Source organism: Perissodus microlepis, chromosome 12, assembly GCF_051167445.1.
Source record: "Perissodus microlepis isolate ML-2025 ecotype Zambia chromosome 12, ASM5116744v1, whole genome shotgun sequence".
Classification (NCBI taxonomy): domain Eukaryota; kingdom Metazoa; phylum Chordata; class Actinopteri; order Cichliformes; family Cichlidae; genus Perissodus; species Perissodus microlepis.
Window position 1 is genome coordinate 18,638,181 of NC_140472.1, and position 22,857 is coordinate 18,661,037.

At 39.5% G+C, this 22,857-nt stretch overlaps 5 protein-coding genes, 1 long non-coding RNA gene and 1 other non-coding gene across 9 annotated transcripts in view; 5 read left to right on the plus strand and 2 right to left on the minus strand.

Annotated features, from left to right (window-relative positions):
- sgsm1a (small G protein signaling modulator 1a) overlaps positions 1 to 2,795 on the plus strand; it is a 36,688-nt gene extending 33,893 nt beyond the window's left edge. For both annotated transcript variants that reach the window (XM_084945335.1, XM_084945334.1), the window contains one exon: positions 1,246 to 2,795. In XM_084945335.1, the coding sequence (XP_084801461.1) occupies positions 1,246 to 1,334 (89 nt within the window). In that variant the 3' untranslated portion in view covers positions 1,335 to 2,795. The remainder of the gene's footprint in view (positions 1 to 1,245) is intronic.
- Positions 2,796 to 4,018: 1,223 nt separating this feature from the next.
- Positions 4,019 to 4,091, minus strand: trnak-uuu (transfer RNA lysine (anticodon UUU)). Its single transcript has one exon. It is a non-coding gene; the product is annotated as a tRNA-Lys (tRNA).
- Positions 4,075 to 8,029, plus strand: gatc (glutamyl-tRNA amidotransferase subunit C). The gene is made up of 5 exons (XM_084945336.1): positions 4,075 to 4,664; positions 6,005 to 6,055; positions 6,518 to 6,687; positions 7,508 to 7,611; positions 7,778 to 8,029. Exons 1-5 carry the CDS (start codon positions 4,473 to 4,475, stop codon positions 7,837 to 7,839), a joined length of 579 nt encoding a protein of 192 aa, XP_084801462.1. The 5' UTR covers positions 4,075 to 4,472; the 3' UTR covers positions 7,840 to 8,029.
- A 1,022-nt stretch (positions 8,030 to 9,051) lies between these two features.
- LOC146376146 (polyubiquitin-like) lies at positions 9,052 to 10,261 on the plus strand. Its single transcript, XM_084945337.1, has 2 exons — positions 9,052 to 9,422; positions 9,516 to 10,261. Exon 2 carries the CDS (start codon positions 9,528 to 9,530, stop codon positions 9,990 to 9,992), a length of 465 nt encoding a protein of 154 aa, XP_084801463.1. The 5' UTR covers positions 9,052 to 9,422; positions 9,516 to 9,527; the 3' UTR covers positions 9,993 to 10,261.
- A 2,619-nt stretch (positions 10,262 to 12,880) lies between these two features.
- On the plus strand, positions 12,881 to 13,832 carry LOC146376147 (polyubiquitin-like). Its single transcript, XM_084947236.1, has 2 exons — positions 12,881 to 12,993; positions 13,087 to 13,832. The coding sequence occupies exon 2, from the start codon at positions 13,099 to 13,101 to the stop codon at positions 13,561 to 13,563; it is 465 nt and encodes a 154-aa protein (XP_084803362.1). The 5' UTR covers positions 12,881 to 12,993; positions 13,087 to 13,098; the 3' UTR covers positions 13,564 to 13,832.
- A 2,385-nt stretch (positions 13,833 to 16,217) lies between these two features.
- Positions 16,218 to 18,155, plus strand: LOC146376148 (polyubiquitin-like). Of its 2 annotated transcripts, none has more exons than XM_084947242.1 (2): positions 16,218 to 17,334; positions 17,417 to 18,155. In XM_084947242.1, exon 2 carries the CDS (start codon positions 17,429 to 17,431, stop codon positions 17,900 to 17,902), a length of 474 nt encoding a protein of 157 aa, XP_084803368.1. In that variant the 5' UTR covers positions 16,218 to 17,334; positions 17,417 to 17,428; the 3' UTR covers positions 17,903 to 18,155. The 2 variants fall into 2 exon arrangements, with proteins under 2 accessions (XP_084803368.1, XP_084803367.1); XM_084947241.1 differs by having other exon boundaries at positions 16,220 to 16,331; positions 16,424 to 18,155.
- Positions 18,156 to 20,926: 2,771 nt separating this feature from the next.
- On the minus strand, positions 20,927 to 22,542 carry LOC146376149 (uncharacterized). The gene is made up of 2 exons (XR_014801765.1): positions 21,677 to 22,542; positions 20,927 to 21,494 (listed from the first exon to the last, which is right to left on the minus strand). It is a non-coding gene; the product is annotated as an uncharacterized LOC146376149 (long non-coding RNA).
- Between the last annotated feature and the right edge of the window lie 315 nt (positions 22,543 to 22,857).

Consider the following 22,857-nt stretch of genomic DNA (forward strand, 5'->3'; position numbering starts at 1 on the left):
GCTACATTATAGAGATCACCATTTTAACAGCCTGACTCATACAATAGATTAGATGTTGTAATATTGCAGCCTCTCCCATCCAGTTTTCAAAACCCTGTTTGTCTCATGCTGAAGTCTCGTGTCTCATGTTTTACCAGGAGAGTTTCTTGTGAGACTCAACCTTTTCACCCCTCCAGGTCCCTGTATCAGGACCAGGCAGTATTTGAAACCATGCATCATTTTTCGAGGGTTGCCAAGCGTGATATTCAGTGAATAAGCCTCAGAGTGCTGCTTTGACTAAAATAGCTGTAGCATGTTTTGCTCCATTTCTGTGGAGCAGAACATTCAGGCAGGCGATGAACTTACACTCAGCCCAAAATCCCAGTGACAGCAGCTGATTCCAGCGCCTGCACACATCAACTGATGCCACAGCTGATATCTCCTTTTACACATCCAAATGGCAAATCAAATATAGGCACTGTTATTGAGATTGTTGCACACTGCCTACAGTTACTGTTGCAGCACTCCTCAACCTGAGATTGTCTTTTACACATTGTGTTTGACTTAATCAGTGCTTTGTCCTTGATGCCTGCTCTGTTCTGTGCCTGCTGGGCTTTCACTGCCCTCAGACTGTCCATGTACATTCATGCAAGGGCAGTAAGTCCCACAACAGAGCAACACTGCTCAATATAAACTTCTGCAGCTAAAACAATGAATCTTGAGACTGGATTGCTCCCTCTTGAGGTTTAAAACATTATTTACTGACAGTAAATAGTTTCCAACTCCTACTCTGGCTCACTAAAGATTCATATTGTATTTCAAAACGCTCCCACAGGTTTGTCTTATCCACAGAGAGCAAGGCTGGCATCGTGGCCTCGTAGTTTTGTAGGTGTTACTGACATATTTTCAGGTGAAAATTTAATTTAAAAAAAAATATAGCCAGGGTTAAGGAGGAGTGAGGCTAATTTTCAGGTAAAAATAGCTTTAGACTGAATTATGAGCAGCTGAATACAATTATGTAAATGAGTCAGAGATATTATTTGCTTGCCAGCATGAACTTACAATGTCATGTCCACAAAAACTTTTAATTAGAGCATGAAATGCAGAGTCTGTTATGGATGACTGCGAGTGTAAATCTGTGTAAACAGTTTTCTGAGCATGTTTTCAAAAAGTTGCAATATCACAGATACGGACAATTACAGAGACAATCTGTGCAATCTTGCGTGGGTAAAAATGTTCAAGCTGTTGTTTGTTTGTGCCTTTCAGAAATGGCGGAGCGTCACAACATCAAGCAGATTTTGACCCTGGCCAGAGATCTTGTGTGCAAGGTGCAGATGCTGATAGAGAACAAGTGATTGTGCTGTTTGTCTTCTTTTCCTTCCGAGCAAAGTGTGACCGGCTGTAGCAGCACAAGAGAAGAACGCACGCTCTCACACATACATGAAGCCTTTACAATCATTTTGCTGCTATGAGCCTTACTGACTATATCCTTATATGTTATTCGATGTTGTTTGTGTTGTCGGCAGGTGTATGAGAATATTACGCTTAACATTTGTCAGTACGTTGAAGTGAAAACAAATGTAAAGCTGTTTAATTTCCAAATATTTCTCTTTTTTTTCTCAGAAATCCCTCAAGTGTCAACTTTAGTCCGAGTGCACTTAATATTTTCAGATAAAGATGGTTTTAGCTGCACACTTCAAACCAAAAAGCAGAACTGAATTCAACCAGAGACTATATTTATGGGAAAAATACATTGTGATAATAGTTTATATTGATTATTTTTCGTCTACAAGATAGAGCTATTAAAGAGATACAGTTATCCTCTTATTCTAATGAAGGAAAGAATGTCTGCAGACTTTTAATATGCTTTACACCCTAAAGCAAAAGTAATTTTTACAGACTGATTCAGGGCACTGGCTTGGAGCCCAAAGTGTAACCCAGTCCAGCTACGTTTCACACACAGTGTTCAGGATGATTCAGCTTTTAGCACCACGTTATTGGTTTAGCCAACGGTGTTTCCAGTGTTCTTGAACTGCCTCGTCTGCCAAATAGTATGTCTTTATTTGTTATGTGTGTTAACTGTGGTGTACCGGGAGAAGAAAACGTGTTTGAATTATTGGAAATAAATTATCTTGTAAAATCATAATCTGACATTTATGTTACCGATTGATGTCTTAGCAGAGATTCGTGTAAAGAAACAAGCTTGGATTGATTAACTTCTTTTTTTTTTTTTATTTATCCAGTGAACCGAGTGTGAACTTTGTAAATTGTGATTACTCATCTTGATTTTTTTCCCTTGTGTTGTCCTGTATCGTCCGGTGCCTGTTTTAAATGTTAATTTTAGCTGAAAAGCGGAGATCATATGATTATTCAGTGTGAGGATGGTTTAAGCAGAGAGCTGAGAATGAAAGTTACCGTATGGCAGATTTTTAAAAGTGCATTTTTTAGTTTTTTGGCAGATTCGACAGACGTATACTCATCATTTAAAGCCTAAAACTTTCAAGTGTTGTTTCAAGGGTGTGGTAGGATGAGCTGCATTTAATCTTGGTGTTTCTTTGTGAATGCTAAATGCTGTCAGAAAGCCTGTTTTAATTTATTGTAACATTTATGCCAAAGTATTTATTTATTTATTCATTCATCCATTTCTTTCTTTCGGATGCTGCTTTGTTTGTAAATCTGATATTTTTATTTTGTGGCCAGTTCTAAATGTGTATTGTAAAACAATCAAATTCTATACTTAGGTCATATATACAATATATTAAATGGTATATGTTCTAATAATAAAAAAATAAAATGGAATCATTATTTTTCCATAATTGTAATGTGCATTTTACTAAATATAATCAAAGTGAAGGGGGCTGATTAAGCAGAAACACCAACAGGGCTCTGTTCATTAGTAAGAAAACAAAAATCAAGATTCAGGAAGTCATGTGAAAAAGAAATTACCCTTTAAATAGGTTTTATGTATCAGGACTTAATAAAATAAATCACCCGCTCCCTAGCAGGGTCTAATTTCTTTTCTTACTAAGCCAAAAAGCAGCAGCAGCAGTGTGAAAAACTAAATACACTCTGTCATTCAACAGGTTTTGAACCAGCAGCAAAAACATGAAGTAATCGAGGCATTTTGGCCCACTTGTTTCTTCACAACATTGCTTCAGCTATGAGGTTTGGAGGTTTGGAGGCATTCGTTTTATTTATATTCATCTCCAGTTGGTTTGAGGTGGCTGTGTTGATATGCTGTGTTTTTGGTTTTCATCAAACATGGTGCTGTGCATTATGGCCAGGCATGAAAGCAGACATGTCCAAAGGAAATTGTTCCAGAAGACTTCTGGAGGTTTCTTCAACTCCTCCAAACAAGTGATAGATGTTCAGTCCTTTTGTTACATTGCACAGTTGCATTGAATTTGCTGGGACGATGACTCTTGGTGAAGACAACAACTTTCTCACTATAGAATGACTGACTTCAAACTGTGTTCAAACTGCTTTATAACCCTTCCCAGACTGATTTAACTGATTTCCCAGATTAACATTTGCTGCTTGGTATTATGTTAACACACTTAAATGCTCCAAACTGCCAAAGCTTCTTCTTTTACAGAGGTGCTCACGCTTTCCAATTTGCATTTGATTGGCTAATAATGAATCAGTGTGTAATATGTCATCTTGTGACCTAGATAACTTTAGAACTTATTAAGGATTCAATTAAGTCTTCATTACTCCCTGTCCTTGATACTAAAACCCTTAAAAATGAAAGAAAGTGTACTTTCACTTCACATGAAAGTTTTTACAAATGAAAGAGCTCTTTTTTTTCCTGAGGGTGACATTTGTGGTGGTGATTAAATTGTGACTTATTTTGTCAAGAGACTCTGTACATATTTTAAAGTCAAGAATTACACCTTAGTGGAAATCAGCTTCCTTGCATTCATTTTCTAAAGCGAGCTTCTCAGCGCGTTTGCCCCCTTACAGGATAAAGAACGCCGCTATTGTGTCAGCAGGGTTGGTATGTATTTTGAGTAGTTTGAAAACTGGAAACAAAAATTGACGCCCGAACAGGGACTTGAACCCTGGACCCTCAGATTAAAAGTCTGATGCTCTACCGACTGAGCTATCCGGGCGCTCGATGCGAAGATACACGGCTGTCGGAACGTAACTCAAAATTATACTGAGGTCTAATTCGTTTTCGTATTTTAAAATTGTTATAATTTAAGCCTTGCATCTATTAAGCTGTGTTATACGTGTAACAGGCTTAAAACCCTCATTCCTTATAAACTAAAGAAAATAAGTGTGGCGGTGCCAACAAGGAAGTACGTTCAGATTTCAAACTCTCGCTTCCTCTCGTTCTTCCTGCTAGCTACAGCAGGTCCTTAGCTAGCTATAGCATGTGAAGCTAGGTTAGCCTGGAGCTTACCTTCCTAGTGAAACTAGACTAGAAGGGAAATGCTTAATTTTTCTACTACATCTTAGACATAGCTGACTGGCAGCTAGCTGTGCTGAAAATGTCCGTGTTTAGCCTCGCTGCTTCGCGTACATTCCGTGGCGTGTCGGTAAAAATACCTCGGATGTTATTTAGCCTGCTACCCAATGATGGATATTCAATAACAATCCTAAACAGCAAGAGAATCAGCTGGCCGCAGAGCCACAGCGCAACTACAACGCGTCGGCTCAGCTCTCAACCACTTAACCAGAAGGTACAGTACATGTGTCACAAGTAAAAGTCCTGATTAAGTGCAACGCATTAGCATTAAAACGTGGCTGAAGTGTTAGAGAAGGGCTCTGGGTTAGCGCCTCTAATTGAGACATGCCGATTAAAACTGAAGCGTGGTTTGTGACGATATAGCTGATCATTTCAACATTAAGTCTGCAGGAAAGCTACCGCTATTTGGTGGCGCAGTCAACATGAGAGGTCAGAGGTCACAAAGTTTGAAAGTTGCACAGTATTTTAAGCTCCTTAGATCCAGAGATCTTTTCTTTGCGATGTGATTTTAATTTATCCTAGCTATTTGGGATTAGTTGGACCTGATAACTATAAACTAAAATTCCTGTTGGACCAGAAAGTTGTCAGTTACAGTTTGTTTGTATTTTATCCCCTGGCATGGGGATAATGAGCATATTTTGTAGTATAACACAATAAAGTCCACATTGCTTGACAAAGTATAAAACACCACTAATCAGAATGAACTGTCTTCTTCTTTCTGCTGCTCCCTTTAGGCAGTTCATCTCCCTCCATCTCACCTTATCCTTCGCATCCTCCTCTATCACACCAAACCTCTGTATGTTCTCTTTCAGTGTATCTGTGAACCTTCTCTGTAGTCTTACCCTTTTTTTTATTCAACATCCTGTGTCCAGTTTATCCACTATCTCTTCTCTGTACATGTCCAAACCATCTCAGCATTGCATCTCTGACTTGGTCTCCAAACTGCTCAACCTCAGCTGTACTCATTTCTAATCCTGCCCATCCTGGTCCTAACATAATCTTAACATCATCTACTCTGATACCTCCAGCTTGAGTTCCTGACTTTTTGTCAGTGCCAACATCTACAAACCATACATCACAGGAGCTTCCCTTTCACTCTTGCTGCTGTCCTGTCACAAATTACCCCTGACACTCCTCTCCACCCACTTCACCCGGCCTGCACTCTCTTCTTCACCTGCCGCTTGTGCACTGTCTATTGTTTTGGTTGACCCCAGGTGTTTAAACACATCTACCTTCACTACCTCTGCTTCTTGCAGCTTCACTGGTACACCTGTCTTCCTGTCATTTACACACAGAAAATTCTAAATGTAGTGTCTTCATATGAGGAGGGTCACATACTAAAAGTAACTAATAACTAGAGATGTCAACATAAATATTAAAAATGTAATATTTACCCCTGAAAGTGGGGGTATAAAGTACAGTTATCTCAGAAACTACTTTACTACAGCATTTGAGTAAATATACTTAGTTTTTGCTACCCTCACTATATCCAATATAGCAGCATCTTCTATTGATCAGTGGCTCAGTCTTGTTACCAGGTTGTCTCTTCTCCAGATACCAAAGGTGGCAACATGGGAACCAGTACCAGAGGACCAGCTTCCTCCGGTAATCCCCTTAACACAGCACAGCACAGTACAGTCATGACTGAATGTCTGGAAATCCACAGTAGATGTTAGATATTTAGCTGACAGATTTCAGTCATTCATCTTTAGGATACTGGCCATTGAACACCTCCCTAATGTCAGTTTAGTTGATAGTGGGGAGATCCCACTTTTTTTTTTCAGTGAGTTATTTGTTGCCATGAGGGTTTAGAGTTTTGTATGACATCAAAACAATGTCATACAAAATTAGCTTGGATATGATAAAGCTGTGTAGCAGTGACAGACAGCTAAACTCTTCAAAGGGGAAAATAACTTGATGAAAAAACTTGGTCATTATAAAGTTGGCTGAGAATAAATGATTGATGACTTTATTCAATGATTATGTAGAGTACTGGACATATTTAAGTGATGGTTGAAGTAAGCTGTCACCCATACATTTCTAAGCAATACACCATTTATCTAACAGCCTGCCCATATCCCTGCTGACCTGGTGGACAAACTGGAGCGACTGGCTTTGGTGGATTTTCGCACCAAACAGGGACTGGCCTGTTTGGAAAAAGCCATACGGTTTGCAGACCAGCTTCATGTCGTTGACACAACAGGGGTTGAACCGATGGATTCAGTTCTGGAGGACAGGTATGGCTGGGGTTGATGTCAGGTATACACCTGTCAAGAAATGAATGGCTGTGTTCACTTGCACGTATTAGCTTCAATGCTGATTAAAGATTATGGCTAAGATATTCAAATGTAATCTGATTCTGATTCAATATGTTATAGTGTTTCCATGAGCAAATGGACCTAATCAGTGACAGTGTGATGCATTTGTCTTGCTCAGTCTTACATCTCAGTCAATCTATTCCACAACCCACTGTAAATGGTATGGAGAGTTAAAAAGTAAAATGAGGCTGTAACTGCAGTGCTCCAAACCTGCTCTGGCATTAACATCAGCACAAAAACTGTGATCCAGGAGCTTTATGGCATTGGTTTATAATTGCAAAGAAGCATAAAGTGTAGGTAGCACAGTACTTTTGTCCATATGTGGTATGCATTGACATTTCACTGCAGTAATTGATGTCATTTTGATGCTTTTTGGAAAGTGCAGAAGCGTATATCCCCACACGTTTGGGACATGACTGTAGAGAAAGAATGCAGAGCAGTGGGGAATGCACAGATGAAAAGAATTCAGCTTCTTTTTCAATTGTTTTTTGGGGGGAGAGGGGTTTATGCTTACACCACTACGCTGAAACCAAATGATATTTGAATCTGTGCCTGGTTTTTATGATTGAGGTGTTCATACATAGTATTATATTCTGTATTAATGTGAATATCAAGGTCCGTGTAAATGTAGTTGCTGTTTTTTCTTATGTCTAAGCCTTAGTTGAGATGGGAAAATGCAGTTAAAATTGAATGAAGCACATTTTTGTCGTCTCATTGTGTTTTATCCCTGCACAATCAGGGTTTTGTACCTGAGGGAGGATGCTGTGATGGAGGGTGACTGTGCTGAAAAACTGCTTCAGCTCTCAAAAAGCACAGTTGAAGAATATTTTGTGGCACCACCAGGTAATAAAAACCAAAATTTCTTGTGGTTCTGTAAATTAGTGTTGATTTTAAAATGGTATGACTGGATTAATGAGCAGAGAAATTAATAAAATTACCCAATATATTTAATATCTTATTCATTGTGTACCTGCAGGATCCTTAACTATTGCTTGTTTTCTTACCACAGGAAATATTCCTCTACCTAAGAGGGAGGAGAGGACTGCCATGCTGAAAAACTCAGAGTTTTGATGTGTATAAATCTATAGCCTTGATATTTATTACGTTTTTTGAAGACTGAAAGTGTCGTTTAAGAGCTGCTGTATGTGTCTGATCTGCCGGTTGAGGCCAGCTTGACTGCATTACTACAGTCATAAACATGGTGTGATGTGTGTGTTTTCACATTTTTTCTGCAACAGGAAAATAAAAAAAACTTGTACAAGTTGTGTTTCTCACTTTCATTTGCCGCCCATGTTTTGTTTAGTTTCAGTATCGTTTTATGGAAATAGTGAGTGGACGGTTTATTTACAGCCTCTATGAGGACACTGAGGTCAAAGGTAGTACATTATTTTGATCTGCAGTGAATAAAATTAACTGTACTTAAGGACAGTTTGAGATTCTTGTAGTTGAATATTTTTGTTTTTTGTGTAATTAAATCTTAATTCCAGTACATTTACTGGGAAGTTCTAAATACTTTACATATTAAGATTTGCATGTCCAGTAAACATGGCTCTAAACAGCTAAATTATTCGAACTGTTTAGAAACTGTTGTGTTTTTTTTCCCCCTATGATTAAAGCTGTGATGATTTTTATTCTAGGTCATTAGTGTCAAATATAATTTGGCTCATGGGCCACATAAAGCCCAGTTTCCTCTCATCTGGGCCACACCAGTGAACCTAATGTATAATAACCTGTATGCAAAGCCATTCAGTGGACCAAACTGAACCACCTGGTGGGTGGTCCTGACCCTTTGGCCACATGTTTGATACCCCTGCTTTCGAAAAAGCAATATGCATACTCTCACTGGCCATTTAATTAGGTATGCCTTTTCAACTACTCATTAAGGCAATCATCCAGCAAAACTGCATTAACTATAAATTTCTGAGGCGTGTTTCCAAAACCTTGAGTCTGTGCTACAAAGAACTACAAAGGCAGCTCTGAAGCCAAAAGGGGTACAACCAGGAAATAACAAGGGGTACCCAATAAATCGGAGAGTGAGTGTATATAACAGTCACATGAGACATTTTAATGCGTCAAGTACTTTGATTCTCATCTAGAACAGGACTTTGCCTCCAGGTGTTTTACTTTATTTAAAGTATTTTTTCTATCACACTTGATTTATGATTTACACGATGATCTCTTTATCTATTGTAACAATATTAATCAATGCATAATGGCTTCTTTTCCTTTCTGTTTTGATTCCATACAATCCACACCCCCAAAAAAGTACAGGTTGCTAAAAATAGAGCAGCTTTTCCCTATGATTTGTATCAGTGGATGTTTTCCAGCGGTTTTCCCCTACCTGGCTGATAAACCTGTTAGGTTATATGTTCATAAACGCGTCACGGGGTGTGTTGATCAATACAACTGTAATGCTGTAAGCATCGCGCCATTAGTCAGTACTGGAGACTAGAAACCGAAACTTATAACAGCAGAGATGGAAAACGAATCTTAAGTGAGTGGGCGGGCGCTGATCAGCTGAGCGGGAGAGTATATAAAGAGCTGAGCTGAAGCTTTCCGCTCAGCTGTTGTGTGAGCATCATTGTTTACCTGAGCACGACTGAAGACTTCAAGTTTCCGGAGAAGTTTGTTTTGCCTCGATAAGCCATCGCAAGGTAGGAAACTGAGCAAGCCTGTGAGAAATAACTGAAAAGTCTTTTATTTCCTGAGCGTTTGTATTATAAGGAACTATTTTTGTATTCTTTCAGACTACAGCCAACATGGATATAACTATCACTATGGTGAGTGGGTCCCACACCGTGAGGGTGAACCCACAGGACACAGTTGGCTCTCTGAAAATAAAAATCCAGAGCATGCTGGGAGTCGACCCCCAGAGGCAGAGGCTGGTTTTCATAAACGGCCAGAAGACCCCTCTCAACGACGACTCCAAACCCATCAGCTACTACGGCTTACAGCACGGCTCCCAGGTGTCCCTGCTGGTCACCGAGCCTCCTCCGACCCAGGTGTTCCTCAGAAATGAAAAGGGACAAACGAGCACCTACGACATCAGGCTCGACGAGACTGTGAGCAACTTCAAGAACAGAGTCGAGAAAAGAGAGGGGGTGCCAGCGAGCCAGCAGAGGCTCATTCACCAAGGCCGGGAGATGCAGGGTGGCAAACTGGAGGACTACAACGTCAGAAACCACAGCACCATCGAGTTGACTTTACGTCTGAGAGGAGGCTGAGGACACTTTAACATGATTCATACACCAGGAAGCCCATTTATGTTATTTAATTTTAATGATATCGACCAATCTTGTATATATTTTTTTAATTTATTAGTGCTTTTATTTTGAAGAAAAAAAAACATTCCTCCAGATTGCACCATCTGTGTTCAGTAACCATTCTGTGTTAAAGTTTGTGTTTAAGTCACACAAACCACTGTGTTATGGATTCTGTCATGACAAATACATGTTAACCGGACTAAATACAAACAATAAAGTTTCTAACAGAAGTTTGTGTGTCTTAACATTTCCTGTGTCTGTGTCAGCTGGGGAGGGGGGGAGGGGGGGCTGTACGTCGTACAGATCACAAGACAAACGGGTCCCATTAAAAGTAGTTCTAAAATCACAGTTTCAGTGTTTATAAGAGACTCTCAGTCATATAAATTTCCAAGTCGAGTATTTCAAGTGTTACAACAGCATGATGTAATGGTGCCAGTCCACTGTTTAAGTGTTAATCACAATAGTTTCTGTATGTGAAAATCATTGATCAGATTAAGCAGATTTACAATAAACATAACAGTCTGTTGTATTATCTCAGTTATCTGGCTTTTTTATTACAGTTAGATACATTTATATACGAGATGTTTCCTGAAGATTTATCTTCATATTTAATTTTACAAACTTGGAGGATTTCCAAAAAAAAACTATTCTCTTCTTACTTTCTGAAAAATCACCATAAACTGAATATTTTAGAGTATTTGGTGTTTAGTCACTGGTAGGCCACAGAGTGTGAGAAAGAAATATATTCAGTGGCCACATTATTAGGTACACAGCTCAACGGTGTATTATTGCTAGTAACTAATGAACCAAACACACGGCAGCAATTAGATTGAATTAAACTGCATATCTACATTTAAAACTTGTAGATCTGGTCAAAGTGACCTGCTGAAGTTCAAAGTGAGCATCAGAATGTGGAAGAAAAGTGATTTTAAACATGGTATGTTTGTTGGTGCCAGATAGGCTTTTCTACTGGCTATGCAAGTTTATTGGACATTAAACTAGTGTTCATCCTGTTAAATACAAAATATTATAATAACAATACTAATTTCACAAACTTAGAGCTTAGATTTTGGAAGACTAAGTCAGGGTCTAATGGAAGAGAGTCAGCAAACAGAACTTAAACCATTTAAGGAAAAACACGGAAAAATATTCTCTGATATAAACATTTAAAATTGACACATTTCCTTGCTGTCCTTTCTGAAAAATCATTTAGTCAGTGATAGACTACACATTGAAAGATCAAGAGAGATACAAACACTCAATGGGCTCCTATTCAGCTGTTCATTAACTCAAATATCTAAACAGCCAGTCACATAGCAGTAGGTCACTACATCTAAACATGATCAACATGCTTTGAGCTGATAAGAAGGAAACAGTGACTCAAACAACCCATCTTTATAACCAAGGTATGCAGAAGAACTATGAACACACAGCTCATCGAACCAGAAGGACTACAGCAGCAGAAGACCACACCGGGTCCAAGCCTGTCAGTAAAAAACAGGACACTGAGGCTATAGTTCACACGTTCACTAAAATTAGACAATGGAAGACTGAGTCGCTATTTCTGCTGCAAAATTCAATACACTATAGGAATTTTACACATTTTAGTCCCTCACAGACTTTACTATATCATATATGTGATCTGATGTGTGTTCCTGCATTTATGAGTGAAAGCAAAAATTTTTGAAACAATAAATTAATAACTCAAAATTAAATATTGTGGCTGATGCCCGTCTCCTCAATTCAAAGGATATATTTACTAATATCCAAGGCTCTTTATATTACACTGCTGCAGAAGTGTGGTTTGACACTGGAGTATTGTTAGCAGTAGCTAGTTAACATTTGCATTTATATAAGAATTTAATCCATTAAATTGGCAAGACTATCCAAATCCTGAGTAGGAAGACTTCAGCATGTTCAGAATGCAGCAGCCAGTCCTTACATACACATTACCCAGTACTGACATCACTATAACTTCCATTTCAGCACAGAATGACTGGAAGTGAATTCACCATGAAGAGTGCTGACGGTGCTGACATTACTGTCGTCATTGGAACAAGCTTCCCGCTGACCTGAGGTCAGTTACAACTGTGTGCGTATTCAAAAGCAGACTCAAATCAGTGTTTCACAGTGTGTGTGTGTGTGTGTGTGTGTGTCCACGGCATCATAGGATGCCTATGATGTCTATGATATCTTTTATGTTAAGCACATTGACTTTATTGCTGTGACATTTGCCATATAAATAAAATTACCATTAACATTTAATTATGGAAAAATTCGATGCACCGCATTAACTAAGAACAGTTCTCTGTGCTAAGTTTCATTGGACATATAGCTCTCATAAACTCCAGTAACAATGAAGAAATCTTACAAATGTGCTGATTCTCGGTCAAGTTCTGTTGCTTGAACATTGCTGCCTCGGTGCACCTATACAGACAGAAGTTTTTTTCATTTTTGAAGTAATCTGCTGATAGTTAGCAATCCAGTGGTATACAGCAAAAAGGAAATGTTAATTTAAAAAAAAATGCATATCTTTGTGTTCAAAATGAAACAAATTCATAATTTATTTCAATCTGAGAGATCTCAAAAATCGACATTTCCATATTTCTTAACCGAACACGCCCTTTGACGCACGACCGCTGCACGTGGCTTAATTTGTAGGTTGGTCGAATTGTGTTTTGTTTTGTTTTTAAGGAAGGATAGTCTCTGATCAAACCACCCCAAGCACCATAGCACTGCAGCGTGATGTTTGGAGACTAGAAACCGAAAGTTGTTACAGCAGAGATGAAAAACGAATCTTAAGTGAGTGGGCGGGCGCTGATCAGCTGAGCGGGAGAGTATATAAAGAGCTGAGCTGAAGCTTTCCGCTCAGCTGTTGTGTGAGCATCATTGTTTACCTGAGCACGACTGAAGACTTCAAGTTTCCGGAGAAGTTTGTTTTGCCTCGATAAGCCATCGCAAGGTAGGAAACTGAGCAAGCCTGTGAGAAATAACTGAAAAGTCTTTTATTTCCTGAGCGTTTGTATTATAAGGAACTATTTTTGTATTCTTTCAGACTACAGCCAACATGGATATAACTATCACTATGGTGAGTGGGTCCCACACCGTGAGGGTGAACCCACAGGACACAGTTGGCTCTCTGAAAATAAAAATCCAGAGCATGCTGGGAGTCGACCCCCAGAGGCAGAGGCTGGTTTTCATAAACGGCCAGAAGACCTCTCTCAGCGACGACTCCAAACCCATCAGCTACTACGGCTTACAGCACGGCTCCCAGGTGTCCCTGCTGGTCACCGAGCCTCCTCCGACCCAGGTGTTCCTCAGAAATGAAAAGGGACAAACGAGCACCTACGACATCAGGCTCGACGAGACTGTGAGCAACTTCAAGAACAGAGTCGAGAAAAGAGAGGGGGTGCCAGCGAGCCAGCAGAGGCTCATTCACCAAGGCCGGGAGATGCAGGGTGGCAAACTGGAGGACTACAACGTCAGAAACCACAGCACCATCGAGTTGACTTTACGTCTGAGAGGAGGCTGAGGACACTTTAACATGATTCATACACCAGGAAGCCCATTTATGTTATTTAATTTTAATGATATCGACCAATCTTGTATATATTTTTTTAATTTATTAGTGCTTTTATTTTGAAGAAAAAAAAACATTCCTCCAGATTGCACCATCTGTGTTCAGTAACCATTCTGTGTTAAAGTTTGTGTTTAAGTCATACAAACCACTGTGTTATGGATTCTGTCATGACAAATTCATGTTAACTGCACTGAATCCAGAAAATAAAGTTTCTAACGGAAGTTTATGTCTTTTTCACATTTCCTGTGTCTGTGTCAGCTCGGGGGGTGGGGCTGTAGCTATATCGCGAAGATCACAAGACAAACGGGCCCCATTAAAAGTAGTTCCTAAAATCCCCATTACAATGTTTATAAGAGACTCAGTCATATTTCCAAGTCGAGTATTTCAAGTGTTACAACATGTAAAGGCCCCAGTTCACTGTTGAAGTGTTAATCACAATAGTAGTCAGATTAAGCTGTTTCCTGAAGATTTGTCTTAAAATTTAATTTAACGAGAAGTTACTTTCTAAAATATCACCGTAAACTGAATATTTTAGAGTATTTGGACATTTGATATTTAGTCATCGGTAGGCCACAGAGAGAGAAAAAAAATATCTAATATTTAATTTCCAAGTCGAGTATTTCAAGTGTTACAACAGCATGATGTAATGGTGCCAGTCCACTGTTTAAGTGTTAATCACAATAGTTTCTGTATGTGAAAATCATTGATCAGATTAAGCAGATTTACAATAAACATAAAAGTCTGTTGTATTATCTCAGTTATCTGACTTTTATTACAGTTAGATACATTTATATACGAGATGTTTCCTGAAGATTTATCTTCATATTTAATTTTACAAACTTGGAGGATTTCGAAAAATGTGAGCAAAACTATTCTCTTCTTACTTTCTGAAAAATCAGCATAAGCTGAATATTTTAGAGTATTTGGTGTTTAATCACTGGTAGGCCACAGAGTGTGAGAAAGAAATATATTCAGTGGCCACATTATTAGGTACACCACTCGACTGCGCATTATTGCTCATAACTAACCAGCTAAGCACACAGCAGCAATTAGATGGGATTGAACTGAATATCTACATTTAAACCTTGTAGATCTGGTCAAGGTGGCCTCCCGAAGTTCAAAGTGAGCATTAGAATGTGGAAGAAAAGTGATTTAAGTGAGTGAGAGAGATACAAACACTCACTGGGCTACTGTTCAGCTGTTCATTAACTCAAATATCTAATGCAGAAGAACTATGAACACACAGCTCATCGAGCCAGAAGGACTACATCAGCAGAAGACCACACCGGGTATCAATCCTGTCAGTAAAAAACAGGACACTGAGGCTATAATTCACACATGTTCACTAAAATTAGACAATGGAAGGCTGAGTCTCTATTTCTGCTGCAACATTCAGATGGCAGAGTCAGAATTTGGTGTTAATGATATAACATGGATCAATATTTCCTTGTATGAACAGTTCAAGCTGTTACTGCTAGTTTAGTGGGAGATATTTTCTTAGCATACTTTGAGACCCTTATTACTGCCGAACATCATTTAGTCACCACAGATTAACTAAATACTGTTGCTGTCCATGTCCATCCCTTTATGACCACAGTACCAATCTTCTGTTCTGACCATTCTGTTGTGTTTCCATGTAATTCAGATCTTAAAAAGAACATTTCTGGTGTGACATCAATACAATGTAGGAATTTTACATAATTTAGTCCCCCACAGACTCTACTATATCATATATGTGATGTCTGTTCCTGCATATATCACTGGCAGCAAACATTGTGAAACAATAAATTAATAAGTGAAAATGAAACATTGTGGCTGATGCCAATCTCCTCAATTCAAAGGAGCTACATCAGCAATAAATGTACTAATATCCAAGGCTCTTTATATTACACTGCTGCAGAAGTGTGGTTTGACACTGGAGTGTTGTTAGCAGTAGCTAGTTAACATTTGCATTTATAACAGAATTTAATCCAATAAATTGGCAAGACTATCCAAATCCTGAGTAGGAAGACTTCAGCATGTTCAGAATGCAGCAGCCAGTCCTTACATACACATTACTGAAAGGGAATTCACCATTAAGAGTCCTGAGGGTGCTGACATTACTGTCGTCTTTGGAACAAGCTTCCCGCTGACCTGAGGTCAGTTACAACTGTCTGTACATTCAAAAGTAGACTCAAATCAGTTTTATTTTCACAGTGTGTGTGTGTGTGTGTGTGTGTGTGTGTGTGTGTGTGTGTGTGTCTCAGTGCACATATACAGTCAGAAGTTTTCTCCAGTATTGAAATAATCCGCTGATAGTTAGCAACACATCCAGTAGAATAAAGCGAAAAGGAAATGTTCATAAATAGTTTGCATATCTTTGTGTTCAAAATTAAACAGAATCATACTTTATTTGATTCCGAGTTACCAAAAGAGAGATCTGAAAAAATCGGGATTTCCATATTTCTTAACCTAACACGCCCTTTGTAGGTTGGTCGTGTTTTGTTTTGTTTTGTTTATAAAGAAGGATAGTCTCTGATCAAAATACCAAAAGCACCATAGCACTGCGTGATGTTTGGACACTAGAAACCGAAAGTTATTACATCAGAGTTCAAAAACGAATCTTAAGTGAGTGGGCGGGCGCTGATCAGCTGTTGTGTGAGCATTATTGTTTACCTAAACACGACTGAAGACTTCAAATTTCCGAAGAAGTTTGTTTTGCCTCGATAATCCATCGCAAGGTAGGAAGCTGGGCGAGCCTGCGAGAAATAACAGAAAACTCTTTTTGTTCTGAGGGGGTGTAATTTAAAGAACAATTTTTTAATTCTTTCAGACTACAGTCAACATGGATATAACTATCACTATGGTGGGTGAGTCCCTTAACCTGAGGGTGAACCCACAGGACACAGTTGAATCTCTGAAAATCTACGAAAAACTGGGAGTCGACCCTCAGACTTAGTGGATAAACCTGTTTGGTCAGGTATCAAGAGGTTGTTTTGATCAACCTCCAAACGATCATTTGACGAGCATATGACGCATATGGGGGTTTCCAAAACAGCGCCCCTACAGGTGGCAGGACGCAACTCCACATGATATCGTCAGATGGCAAATAAACAGCATTTCACTTTAAAGGGCTCTTTGCTTGGCATGCCAACGAATTTTAAACGTATTTCGTGGTATCTAACGCAATTTGTTCTCCACAGAGTCCACAGTGTGATGTGTGTGCCCGCAAATATAACCAACAGTATTACCTTTAAAACAAAAATGAATAACTATTGTTGCCATTACTGAAGTCACTTCTTTGTTTCCCAGTTCAGCACAGAATTATTTTTAAAATCCTTCAGTGGTTTTGACCCCCAATACATCTATTATAGGCCTACCCAGGTGACCAGATGCCCCTCTTTATATGGGTTTGTACAGCATTTCTATTCCTTGTCCCACTTTTTGAGACAATGTCCCGCACTTAGACTGACTCCACAGGCCAGGCATTTTTCTTAAGTCTAGATTTTGTGACGGAAAGGCTTTTTAATTACAGCATTAGAGCCAAGTCATGCTTAGACAATAGAAACTGAAAGTTGTTATGGCAGAGAGGGAAAACGAACCTTAGGTGAGTGTGAGGCTGTGGATCAGCTGAGGCAGAGTGTATATAAAGGCTGAGCCCTTCAACTTAGCTGCTGCTGCTGCTGCTCGAGCATCATTTACGTTTCCACGTTTGAAGACTTGAAGTGAAAAAGTCATCACAAGGTAGGAAGCTGATAAAGAACTGAAAAGTCATTTTTCCCCAGTGTGTGTGTGTTTTCTAATGGACTATTTTGAATTCTTTCAGACTACAACCAACATGGATATAACTATTAATATGCTGGGTGAGTCCCACACTCTGACCGTGAACCCAGAGGACACAGTTGGCTCTCTGAAAATAAAAATCTACGAGAAACTGGGAGTCGACCCTCAGACGCAGAAACTGGTTTTCATAAACGGCCAGAGGACCTCTCTCAACGACGACTCCAAACCCATCAGCTACTACGGCTTACAGCACGGCTCCCAGGTGTCCCTGCTGGTCACCGAGCCTCCTCCGCCTGCTCCCATCCAGGTGTTCCTCAGAAATGAAAAGGAACACTCCAGCACCTATGACATCAGGCTCGACGAGACTGTGAGCAACTTCAAGAACAGAGTCGAGAAAAGAGAGGGGGTGCCAGCGAGCCAGCAGAGGCTCATTCATGAAGGCCGGGAGATGCAGGATGGCAAACTGGAGGACTACAACGTCAGAAACCACAGCACCATCTACATGTTTTTCCGTCTGAGAGGAGGCTGAGGACTTTTTAACATGATTCATACACCAGAAAAAAATGTATACTATAGAATCTTAATAAGTTTGACTAATCTTGTATTTTTTTTTTTATTCACTGTTCTCATTATGTGTTCTGTAACAAGTTAGCAAATCTGTGTTTTCATTTGGCACAACGAACAACTGTAATTCATACAAATCAGCATTTTATGGACTCTGTCATGACAAATACATGTTACCTGCACTGATTACAGAGAATAAAGTTTCCAATAGAAGTTTATGTCTCTTCGCATTTCCTGTGTCCGTGACAGCTCAAGAAGGGAGGGAGGGGGACTGTCATTCTTAAAGTTTATGAGACTCTCAGTCATATAAACTAATGTATTTTACTAGATAAATTTTAAAATATATATAATTCCAGTTGAGTATTTAAAATGTTATAGCAGCATTTTTATTTTTTATTTTTTGTAGTTGCTTTAGTCTTTTTTTTTTATTGTTGACAGGCAACAGAGAGAGAAACAGGAAGATAAAGACTGACTATCCAATTTACTAGGTACATCTGTTCAGCTGCTCGTAAACAAAAATATCTGAACTTCCGATCACAAGCTGCATATAGGTGCATTTAAATAGGTAGGGCCAGTAACGCCTGCTGAAGTTGAAACCGAACATCAGAATGGGGAAGAAAGGTGATCTACGTTTGTTGCTGTTAGGTGGTATGCAACCGAGGTGCAGGAGGTGTCAGTCCTGTCAGCTGAGAACAGGAAACTGATCATAGTTCACACAGGCTCAGCAACACTGGAGTTTTTATTGGACAACTGGTCTGAATCTCGATGTTTGCTGTGATATTCAGCCGGTAAAGTCAGGATTGGCATAAATATGAAAGCATGGCTCCAACCCGTCTAGTGTGAAGGGTTGAGAGTGGTGGTGATGTAATGGTAAGGGGTTTTTTTTCTTAGCAGACTTTGAGACCCTCATTTCTACCGAGGATCATTTCGGCACCGCATTGTTGGTCACCATGACAATCCCTTATCACAGTGCACCCATCTCTGTTCTACCCTTTCTGTTTTGTTTCCCTGTAAATCATGTCTAAAAAAGTACAGTCAACTAAAATTAGACTGATTTTTGCCTGGTAATCCTGTCAGCAGCTGTTTCCCAGCTGTTCATCCCCCACTTAGTGGATAAACCTGTTTGGTCAGGTATCAAGAGGTTGTTTTGATCAACCTCCAAACGATCATTTGACGAGCATATGACGCATATGGGGGTTTCCAAAACAGCGCCCCTACAGGTGGCAGGACGCAACTCCACATGATATCGTCAGATGGCAAATAAACAGCATTTCACTTTAAAGGGCTCTTTGCTTGGCATGCCAACGAATTTTAAACGTATTTCGTGGTATCTAACGCAATTTGTTCTCCACAGAGTCCACAGTGTGATGTGTGTGCCCGCAAATATAACCAACAGTATTACCTTTAAAACACAAATGAATAACTATTGTTGCCATTACTGAAGTCACTTCTTTGATTACTGAAGTCACTTCTTTGATTACTGAAGTCACTTCTTTGTTTCCCAGTTCAGCACAGAATTATTTTTAAAATCCTTCAGTGGTTTTGACCCCAATACATCTATTATAGGCCAACCCAGGTGACCAGATGCCCCTCTTTATGTGGGTTTGTACAGCATTTCTATTCCTTGTCCCACTTTTTAAGACAATGTCCCGCACTTAGACTGACTCGAGTCAGTCTAAGTGCGGGACACCTGGACTGCCATCTGTGGTCTTCAGCATGATCACAATGTGTTATTTATGTATTTTGACTGGCTTACAATGACAGGACAGTAAGCATTATCAGTGCACATGCAATAAAAGCATGTAGTTGTCACTCTAACACTGATGAGGATTTTCCTTTGGCTCTTTTGAACCAAAACAGGTTGGAAAATCCCCTGGAATTAACAGCAATCGAGAATGAATTGCTTTCTTCTCTTCTGTGTTATTATGATGTGCAAAGACTAGCCATAAAAGGAGTCTTTTAGGTTGCCCCGATGAGACGATGTAATTGTTTTACTTTTATACTGGTAAAATGTGAAGGATTATTCATACCATTGTACTAGTCATTTACAGACATGCAAGAAATTAAATGCATACCCTGAACTCTTAACCCGTACACGAAGAGACATTGTTGCACTTTGCTGCCATGTTAGGGTCCACTTGTCAAAGGTCAAAGAGTTGTAAAATCACGACAAAGATGCTATGAGAGATTATGTTTGTCCTGTGACAAAATATTTGAAGATGGGTCACTGAATAGTTCATTATGAAAATGTTGTGATCATATACCTTTCACAGTCACTCGACCTCAACCAAGACTATTTGGGGGAAATTTGACTGTCATAACAGATAGATAATAGCTTTGTTATTGTTTCCGAATCAATTCCAGGAAACACTGAAGCTGTTGCAGAGGCATGTGTTGTACAAATACTTCAAAAACTTGTGTTTGCCACCTGCTTGTACACATTGCTTCTGTGGTTCCGGTCTGTTATGTGTTTTGTTATGGAAATTTTAACAATAACCTGCAACACACCCAGTGAGCTTGATTTGAAGTGGGTTTAATAAACACATTGCAATGTGGAGAGAGCATCCCAGTGAAACACTAGGATCATCCCACTATCTGTTTAACGTCTCCCATTACAATGGCCTCACTGTGTTAACATTCCACATGCATGTAAACTGGTGATGGGAGTGCTCGTAAAGTGAGAAAGTGATATTACTATAACTAATGTGATATGATTAAACACGTGATTAATACAAGAGAAAAGAAATTTGCCTCCACAGTTTCTACATAGTTTTGTCTTCTGAGCCTGTTGGCAGAGAATGCTATTTGTGTGCAACTTAATAAAAACATATCAAACATATTTCTCGTTCAATAGATTTTATTTATTTATACTTGTATGTTTTGTCAGTGCCCTTACGATTATTGTGGTGCTGATTCAAAGAAGACCAGTAAGTCTAAGGCAGATTAAAGCCCAACTTAGGCATTCATTAAGTGAATCCACAACTCACTGTTACTATAACACAGGACACTTTATTAAAGTGGATGAAACAGGAATACAGGAAAACAGCACTGCAGGGTAGTCAATCAGTGAACTTGATTATGAATCCAATGCGAGGGGCTTTACATAATCAACTGTGTACAAAAAGTCAATAGTGCCTGTCAGGTACGCTGGAATCATACACGTTACCATCAACAGTATCATTGTGAATGTTACACACTTAAAGAAAGTTTACGATGAGCAACATTTACTGACAATAGCCATACACAGGTAAATGTGTAGTAAATGGTAGTGCAGTAAATCTGCCTAGTACGATATTAAATACACGATACACTTACGACTTCATATATGTCACATCGTTTGTAACGAGCCACGGAAAGCACCACCGGGCACTGCAGACGTGAAGGCGCGTGGATACCGTCTGTGCCTGAGTGAAGGCAGCGACTCGGTTGAGCAGCTCCTGTGGAGGTTTGGTGAAGACCATACTTCTCACCCGGCCTGCTGACGATGTGCAGGGGCATCTGGATTTATAACACGAATTGCTAGTGTCGCCGTCATCAGGTGTAGCCCTTTGAAAACACTAGAAATGGGCGTAATGCATTAGATGCTGGCTACCGCGCAGCTAACATTTACCCTAAAGTAAGAGTTGAATGAACTATTCAGCCTCGTGTAATTTCAGCTAAGTCCAGGAGCGTCTTAGAGTCTATAACTTACCGTAAACATAAAAGAAATGCAAGTTTCCATAAAAAATAGCGGACTTACCGGTGTTCCAGATCTACTGGCGTTTAGATCAACTGGCGTTGGTCGAACAGATGTGTGGCAGACTTGCGTTTCAGGAGCTGCTACCGACAAGCCAGCAAAAAAAAACGCCAAATGTGTAATCTGTGACACTTGTGAGGTTATCTCAAACACACTCCGTCAGTCTTGATGCTGTTGAACAACAAAATGTTTAAAAATGTGGCGAGTTTAACTGGTGATATCCTCATGCGCGACGCGATCGCGAAAACAGCAAACAATTAACACCACGCCGATGTTGTTCACATGACAGCAAGAGTAAACGATCGGGAGACTCTTGTCGTCGTTATCGTTCCCCTCGCACGCTTTATTTCTCCGGTTTCAGCGTTTTTGCTTCACAACTAAAGCGAGCAGTTTACTTTGTGCACTAACATGGACTTGAGTCAACCAGCGCCACCTCTGGCCAAGTGCCACAGCCTACAGCCAGATCAACTTGTGACACACATCTGCAGCACGTTTGAATTCGTTTCATGCACAACACATTTGTACCTTTCAATTGTGTCTGTCTGTGCGTCATGCAAATAAACCTTTGAAAAGAATGAAATGATATCATATATTTCTTATTGGCCTACATTTGTACAACATTCCAAATTATATATACAAAGTCATAGAAATCACCACTCCAATTGGTCATCATGATTTTAATATTCTCTTTTCCCATAACAATGAAATACGCCTTGGACAAATATGACACATCAATATTTCATTAGTGTTGTCACATCACATCCTGTAAGCAGAGTCTGTCTGTGTCTTTTCTCTGGAAATGAATATTTCCAGCCAATATAGGCAATCCATCAACATGGCTGGAGAGTTGGTAGTTATATACAAGTCTGTATAAGTGTTGTATTTGTGATGCTCACACAACCACAGCAGAGATATGTGTGCTCTGTCTTTGAAGATTCACCATGAGAAATTGGTATTCCTTGCTCTAACTGTCCACAATATGAAAGTCACAGGAAAAACCGACATGTCTTTTTTTATGTTTGTTTGTTTGTTTTAACCCACTGTGGTGCCACTTAAAATCCCTGTGTTTGAACAGTACACTTCAATTCTGCTTTAACAGCAATCGTTGATGTGCAGGGAAACATCAGGGTTAGCAAACTCACAACGCGAGTCTTCTTTCTCTGGGCCACATGTGTAATATTTAT